General features: G+C 45.2%; 1 protein-coding gene across 1 annotated transcript; it reads right to left on the bottom strand.

The window, feature by feature from the left end:
* Positions 1-2,605: 2,605 nt before the first annotated feature.
* LOC119381563 (acanthoscurrin-2-like) lies at positions 2,606-8,012 on the bottom strand. Its single transcript, XM_037649341.2, has 3 exons — positions 7,871-8,012; positions 3,285-3,811; positions 2,606-2,661 (listed from the first exon to the last, which is right to left on the bottom strand). Exons 1-2 carry the CDS (start codon positions 7,880-7,882, stop codon positions 3,311-3,313), a joined length of 513 nt encoding a protein of 170 aa, XP_037505269.1. The 5' UTR covers positions 7,883-8,012; the 3' UTR covers positions 2,606-2,661; positions 3,285-3,310.
* Between the last annotated feature and the right edge of the window lie 698 nt (positions 8,013-8,710).

Below are 8,710 nucleotides of genomic sequence, written 5' to 3'. Positions count from 1 at the left end.
AGCGAATGCTTTCCTCTCCAGGAAGAACGCGTTGGACTTGATGACGAATACCAACTGCATGCAACTGGACAGAACTGAACGCCGTTATCGACGCTCTGGAAAGCTATATGACCATCGGAAGGTGCAAAAAATTATTTCATACAGAGACTACTGGACAACGGTTTCTCGCCAAAGATGGAAGGAATTCTGGGAATCTTTTGAGCCCCTACTCGTCACCCTCAAGAATATGGAGCTTGACTCGTTCCACGAAATCACCCGCCACTCCCACTCACCTTTTTGTGGCATTGTTTTAGCGTCGAACTCTACTGAAGAAGCCGTGACAGATGAGTTTTGTATACACTGCTAACACCACCGGCTTATGTAACGCCTTCTCAATTATTCATCCAGAGTAAACGAAACATCACATTTATTCTCAGAGAAGCGCAAGGACAGCCACGAATTGTTAGTCGTGTTCAAAATAGCTGAATTTCGGTTTACGCCAAGGCTGGTGAAAATAAAACTCACCTGGTCCTGGCTAAATTGCGTGCAACTTACTGTGCAACCTAGGCCTTAGAAGATTTAGCGCTCAAACATTTTTATCAGTTTGGAAAATGAATCGGTGCCGCCTTCCTGAAAGGTTGTTCTAGTAGTGCCTATACAGAAGCCGGGCAAAGCTGTTTAAGTAATGTCATCATCCATGCCAGTAAACCTTATGATTGTATGTACAAGGTCATGAAAAAGATTCCGCAACGACTTCGGTGGTGTCTGAAAGTCCGTGGAGCGTTCCTGGAACAAATATCAGGTTTTCGCTCACGAAGAAGCGCGGCGGACTCAGTTCTAGACCTCATCACTTGTGTACAAACCGATAAAGCTCTGGGCCGATTTACTATAGCTGACTTTTTTGACATCCGCCATGCATTTGGCATTGTGAGGAACATACATGTCCTACATGGCCTCCCAAGAGTTGGAGTTGAGAGATCGTACGCAGCGCTGGCTTTTTGATTTCCTCCTTCAACGAGATATATTCGTCAGGGCAAGCAACTGTTATAAGATATTTTATGAGTTAAGCCAATCACTACGACAGGATAGCATTTTGAGCCTTTTACTCTTCAATGCGGTGCTGTTTGAACTACGACGTCTGTTTACTGTCGTCCGCGTACGCATATAAAATTACGTAGATGACATTTGTCTGTATAGACATCCGGCTCAGAAGGAGCCGAAATTCTAAATGCCCTTGTATAATGAATTGACATCACGTTATGTTTCTGAATCAAGTGTTTTTTGACTGAAAGGGGCTTGGGTCTCTCGGCGGATAAGTCAGTTGCATTGCCCTGTACAATGAAGCTTCTAGCGATCCAGAGAACTAGAGTTGTACTGATTGACTTACGCGTGGTACGTACTTATAAATGGTATACGTATTATCAGTCTTATACCATAAACGTTCATAGAGCGGTCTTATTGTATATCGAAGAGGGCGTCAATCAAACTCTGAACGTCTCACGGTGCATCGCAGAACAAAATGGGGCAACACATCAGACTCGCTACATAACTCCATGTGCCCCTTGTTCGCCAGACATTTGCCTACTCACTTCCCCTAATGCAGGGTTTGTGTGTCCTCTGACCGCTAAGATAACTGCTCGAAGTCTTAGCAAATGCTTTTGATTGCCTCGCTCAACACTGGTCAGCCTTTTTCTTTCTGAGGCCAGGAAGTCGCTTACTCGAGTTCTACGTATTATGGGCAAATTTGCAACATTTCATCGGGTTCAAAACGCAACACGATAATCATTAATTGCACAAAATTATGCTTCAAAGACCTGGACACATGCGCATGAGACGCAATAAGCTCTCATCACCAGTCCACACTCAAATTTCCCGCCTCGGCATTTGACCATATGTACACCTGGCTCTCACAATGCCAGTCAGCACAGTGTAGCAAACCGGACGTGCGTCTGGTTAACCTACTTTCCTTTCCTTGCTTGCCTCTGTCCCAAAGTATAGGCTGCCGTTTACTTTCGTTAGTATTTAAGCACTTGTTAAGCTTCAGAGACCACGTTTCACACAAAGTAAAATGACGTTTTGTCTAATAATTCGTGCTCTGAATAAGCATGTCAGAAAAAAAGTAATTAATCTAATTAACCTAATTATTAATAAACATTTATGAGAGCAATCTAGTTTCTAGTTGAAGTACATCGATGAGGAGAGGAGATCACGAACTTCCACATGTCTAGCGTTACCGCTGTTGTATGCTGTCATGGAAATCGCAAAGTAGACAGTGGTAGGTTTAACTAATTGGTCTGGCGGAAAGCTTAGAGGGTTGCTTCTCTACTTTACTTGTGAATAAATACCAATATCCGGCGCTTAACAGAATGCAAGTAGTGCTAACGAGTAATTATACCTCACAGAGGAAAAATCTGCAGTCCACTTGGGTACAGGAAGCCATTTCTAGTGACCCCAATATAAGCGTATGAATTAAATACTTTCAGCGTTGTCTCTATGGGACCAGACCATTCATCATGCAAGCTATTTTTAGAATTTCGCTCGAAATAAGTGCGCCAGTGAAACATTTTTAATTAAAATAAACATGCGCTTTAATGCACCTTTGAAATAAATACACATGTCAAATGGGATTGGCCGCAGGTGGTTTGCTTCGTCGACGCTGAGTTGAACCCTCCGGCTTTGTACCTACGAAAAGACGGAAGAGAAAACTTGGTGAGGTGTTGTGCAAGTTTCCATTTTCATGTAATGCATCATTAGGCCTAAACGAACCACTGTGGCGATACAACATATGCATTTTGTTTTCTGAGCTAATCCTGAAAATACCGTGAATCGATTGGTGCTTCAATAACAATGTCTGTGTACGTGACTCTGAGTAAAATAATCTTGAAGCCGGTCTACAAAAAGAACAGGGTTACTGGAAACGAAAAAAACACGCCAGCGATTTTATCACTGTCGATAGCGTGAAAAAGAAAATCTAATCCTCTTGTAGAAAACAAGGCAGTGGTAGAATGAGCTGGATTGCAGACAAATGAAACTTATGGGGATAAGTAATGCGCATGTATTCTCTGGCTGCCCTCCCCCACCTGACAAAGAGAAAAGAAAGAAAAGGAACAAACTAGCTTGGCACAGGCTGCACAGTACTAAACTCTTGGCCTATATATCGCCATGGTGGGCTCCTCATTGGCAATCACCATAATCGTAAGAGAAGGTGAGATGTCTGCGCATGGTGCCGTGTCAATGAATTTTTTTCAGTTCTTCAGAGTTTCTTCAACGCATACACTGCGAGTCATGACAAGAAAGCGGTTTACCTTTAGAAAATGTTGGCTAAGTTGTTTCAACCATGGTAGCCTTTGCCTCCCAGATAACCGAATCCGCCTCCATATCCGCCTCCATATCCGCCTCCATAGCCACCGCCGTATCCTCCATAGCCACCGCCATAGCCTCCGTAGCCGCCAAGACCTCCGCCGAAGCCTCCGTAGCCGCCGCCGTAGCCTCCAGTGCTGACAACGGCGTGGCTCACGGACACCACGGGTTGGACTGTGTGTGACACAGTGGCTACAGGCTGTTTCACGTAGGTCACCACGGGTTTGGTCACGTAGCCGACGCTGACAACAGGTTTCTTGACGTAAGAGACCGTCTTGACGGGAACGGCGACAGCGTGATGGCCGTGGCCATAGCCACCTCCGTATCCACCGCCGTAACCGCCGCCAACGAAGCCGAGGCCACCTCCGAAACCGTGACCACCGTAGCCGCCACCGTAGCCACCTCCATAGCCTCCGCCGAAGCCACCGTATCCGCCAGCGTAGGCACACGCGAAAAGCGTAGTGATGACGACCTGCGCATGAGTATATTTAATGTTGTCAACTGATCGTCGTATTCGCACAGCTTTTTTTACGCTATAACACTGCCCGCGGAATTAAGAACTGGAATACAAGAAAACGCAGCTTTAAAACGAAACAAAGAAAAAGGCTCTGAACACAGGGCAAGCGCTGTCCGGTAACTCTCTGAGGTATCTTGTAATTACTTGTCGAGCCTTACCCAGTCTGTACCCGCGCGAATATTTCCGCCTGTAACTATGCGACAGCAAAACCAAAATTTTGCTATATCGTGCAATTGCAGCAACCCACGGAACAACTTATTTTCTGTATGTCTTCAAGCGACAAAAAGTTTCATGGGCGCCATATCATCAATTAATAAAGAAAAAGTGTGAACCCTCTTGCCATTCAAGCACTTGCAAAATATTTGACAACTAACGAAAATGTATTACCTATAATAACGTCTTTTCGGTCCCTGCCGGCGGCAAGTTATCTTTTGTCCACTTTACTTTCTTTACATTTACATTCTAATTACTACAAATAACACCCCCTATACTTTCCTTGGCATTGCTGTCTGTTAGTTCTCATTAATATTGTGTTTAACAAAGAAAAACGAGCCTTTAAAAGTAAGCTTCTTTCCTTCATTCATAGCGAGGGTCTCGTTCTGGCAGACTTGATGCATTCAGGTAGTATGCGAGGGATTATTGGTCAGCTGCCTACTCGTAAATAGACCACGTGCTACTTGACGCCTAAAAGGCAGAAAAAAGAGTGTTCCACACTTGCCGCCATGGCTGCGATCGGCGCTGACTAACAGTCCCAAGTTTAATCCACATATATACCCTATAAAGTGGACGGAGAGATGACCGCCGCCGTAGCTCAGTGGTAGAGCATCGGACGCGTTATTCGAAGGTCGAAGGTTCGGTCCCTGTCGGTGGCAAGTTATCTTTTCGTCCACTTTACTTTCTTTACATTTACATTCTAATTACTACAAATAACACCCCCTTTACTTTTCTTGGAATTGCTGTCTGTTAGTTCTCATTAAAAACGAGCCCTTGAAAGTAATCTTCTTTCCGTCTTTACAGGTAGTTTAAGTATTTGGTTTGTGCTTGTTGATACGTTTCGAAATTAATTTATCATTACATAGTTCAGCTTCGTTCAAAACAATCTAGGTGTCCTTCAGAAACGATATGCGTGTCAATTAAAGCGAATAAACTTGCGTTACTGCAGTATGAGTACTCGGTACAAAGCCGCCAGCCAAATCGAACTTTGAGTTCAGGATTATCATTGAGTTAATGCTTGAAAAACTTTGTTTCTTCTGCTACACACTGTATATTCGGCCCTATACAGCGGAAAAGTAAAGCGGCGCAGGTCAGGAAGTAAAGCAGCGCAGGCCTCCTAGGAACTCGATTCCCGGTCCACATTTGCAACTTTTCGAAATTGGAACTATGAAATAAGCCTTCGCGCGTAGCTGCACGTTTTAACGGCATTCTCGTTGCCCGAGACAAGCTTGCATAGCGTCATCATGTCTGTTACTGCTGAAAATGCGAGAAGAGTGATTAGTTGGCGCTTTTATAAGCAGAAACAAGGCAACACTGAAAGTACAAATAAAATAATTTGGAGAACTCGTAAAGAGGCTTCATTGTTACATACTTCGATCGTCTTTAGCCTAAGAGAGAAATCTGAGGGGAAAGTAAGGAAGTCTCTGCATGTTGTCGAGAGAGGTTCGTGCTTCCAACTATCATGGTATACCTCATCGCTGCGCTGCTAAGCTTGAGGGCGCGGCTTCGATCACAGGCCATGGCGGCCGCATTTCGATGGATGAGAAATGGAAAAACACGTGTGCGCTTATATTGAGGTGCACGCTAAAGAAAACGAGCTGGTCAAAATTATTCTGAAATTCCCCACCGCGCCGTGCCTCGTAATCATATTGTAATTTTGCCCAGAAAACCCCACCACATAATTTTAATGGTCGTGCTTCCGTCTGCTCTCAACGACATCACAACTTTAGCTTCTACGGTGCTCATTGTTTTTCAGCTGGATTGTCCTGAGCAATGTGAGAAACATCGTATTTCTTTTTAAGTAGCGACTAGGGGCGGGGCTTGGGCCTCCATTTCGTAGCGATGTCTTTTTCGGGGCTAATGCCTTTTCCTCCTTTTCGCGCTTCATTAGTGGTCACATACCGAAGGTCTGCCCGCATTATTAACGGTATCAGTTTGCCGTGGGCATTCAACGATAAAGCTAGCATAGAATCGATCAGAAGGTATTGCTACAAAATAGCTGCTTAGATTCGACTCTGACATTATAATAGTGATGTAACAAGTAGAAGGTAAGGCGTGAGGATATGGACACAAGAGAAGAGCATCATGAAGAAAACACTGCCTGGTTTTCTTTTGTGTCCTTGTCAGTACGCCTTACCTTCTTTGATGATGCATCCCTACCAGGTAGCTCAACTTTCTGTCATCCGTAACAAATAACTTTCGCGTTGCATATTCACTCTCACGTAACACCTTTGTGCTGGGCAAAGTGTTTGCCCATGTCGGCCTTTTGAAAGCAATTTACGCGTTGCCTTTCGTATTGCTGAAGGACGTACACTGACTTGATTTCAATCCCCGTCGACCGTTTCGACACGATCACCCTCTTATGGAGCTGATGACATCGTAGACCCGGTAAAATAAAATTATTGTTGCCCACTTCTGTTCCTTCTTTATCTCTGCCAAGTCAAGTGGTTTGTCCGCTCACTTCTTTTTTATCCTTCTTGCTCCCTTTGCTGAGGTCGGATATTACTCGATTTCTTTTAACAGCGGCATGGCGACATATGTATATGTCGCCATGCCGTGTGGATCAACTTGAGAAAGAAAACAAATGCATCTATGAAACACTACTGCAATAGCGATTGTACGTACGCTTGGAAGTGCAAAAACAACAAATTAAAGTGCAATGATATCAAATACATAATCGTTTTTGTAAGTCTTTCTCATATGTATATGTATATAGGTGTCATAGTTGTTTTAAATGCATTAAATGAAAGACATTAGTAAGGTTCTTGTCTTTGTCGTCGTCGTTGTTGCTGCTGCTGTTCCACCACTACTATAGTGGGGACTGTTTTCAACAGAAGTACTGTCATTTCCCTACAGCGTACGTGTCCACTCAATATGCTGGTTAAGTGTCAGCTTACGCATATCCGCGCGCTTCATATAAGAAAGGGACATTGCTTGCTACGTCAAGGTATGTTTCCATACGGAGGTAAAGCTAGCGTTCCATAACGGGTACATGCAATGATACTGACGCAGGAATGAAGACAGTGAAATCGCTTAGCAGACACTGGAATGGCTTCCCGAGCCATATAGGCGTAACATTTGCTTTTACACGACATTCGAATCGCACTTTCCTTTCTTGCTTGTTTCGCAATTATCTACGTAGGATGGGGTTCATTACTGTTTGCAACACTCACGGACACACGTTTTGCAGACACAAAATACACGCATGTTGCTTTCCTCAGCGTGCGAAATAACTTTCCTTTGATATGAGCTTTCACAATGAAAGAGGCGTGTCACAATTTGCATTTCACTAGAAACAAATTTCACTACTCTTCATTACTGTTTGATGTGAAATCTTAGCAAGCTATAAAATGTATATTTTCGTGTACAGCGTCTGAAATGATACGCACAAAAATCAGCCCGAAGCACAATGCTACAAACGTTGATATTTCGGGATAACCGTCATCTTACACTGCTTGGTAAAAGTGAATTCTGTTTACGCAATAGTCTCATGCCGAAGGTATTTCTTGATTGGTATGGAATGCGCTGAGAACCGCGGATAAAGAAAGTCCACGAAGCTGTTAAGAAACAACTTCTTGGGCTTTCTCTGGGATAAATTCGCATTAATTTTGCAATCTCATGAGTGTAACATCGCTTCGTGGTACGATGGTTTCTAATCGCAGAAGCTCGCGCCGAAGTTCCGAGGTCAATTTCATTGCTGAAATGCACGCGGCCGCTTCGTTCGCGTATAACTTCGGCAATCACGCGCAATCGGAATGCGTAGCGGGAGCCGTACGTCGCAACGCTGAAGTCCACACTTACGAGAACGTTCATGGTGGTGGGTGGTATTCCTTGTGTCTTCGGTGCAAAAGGAGGGGCTCGGTGGTTGTGTGTGGAAATGTTGAGTTGGACGCCGCAGTTTTATAGAGACAGGCCGAGATGGCGGGTGGAAGTTGACCCAGTATCCGGGGGATCACGCACCCCTCCCCCCTCCCACATCACCCCACCCTCTTTAACTTCAGCCGCACGACGAAAGGAGGCTCACGTGCAACGCCTCCGGGATGGAGGGTTTCTACGGACTTCGCGTTTCTTTTTCTTTGCCTTCGAAAGACGGAAGTCTCGGTAAAGAAAAAGAAATCATGCACACGCACGTTACGGGCAAGGGGACGCCTTATTACATCGCGCCCGCGCGCTCTGCACCACTTCGCGCTTTCAGAACCAAACCGCGCGCTGTGGCCGGGAATCTACGCGAGAAGCAAACCAAAGCGAGCTTCCTGCCACCGACATGCCCGCCAGTGGGACTTCGGGCGATCGCAGGAGCAATCGTGCCAATTGTTTCGTTGTTGCGGCTCGCGGTCGCGCGCGGGCCGAAAAGGGGGGGGGGGAGTCATGCGATTCTTGCTACTACACACCGCACCCACTACTCTATATATCCCTCACCCTCTTTTTACGGTAAACGCCTCGCTGGGACAGCCCCGAATTCCAAGCGGTGTGTATTGAACTAGGCTAAAACAACTCCCTGAGCGGGGACGACGCGAGTGCCGCGCCGAGCGTAAACAAACACAAAATGAAGAAAAAGCTGCCCGTCGACTAGAAGAAAAAAGGGAGCGCATATACCGCACTTTCGCGTAATGTGAGTACGCAGAAACTGCGCGTTCATAC

The sequence above is a fragment of the Rhipicephalus sanguineus genome, chromosome 1 (assembly GCF_013339695.2).
Source record: "Rhipicephalus sanguineus isolate Rsan-2018 chromosome 1, BIME_Rsan_1.4, whole genome shotgun sequence".
Lineage (NCBI taxonomy): Eukaryota > Metazoa > Arthropoda > Arachnida > Ixodida > Ixodidae > Rhipicephalus > Rhipicephalus sanguineus.
The sequence above is the reverse complement of the archived record's forward strand: the minus strand, read 5'-3'. Positions and strand labels throughout refer to the sequence as shown.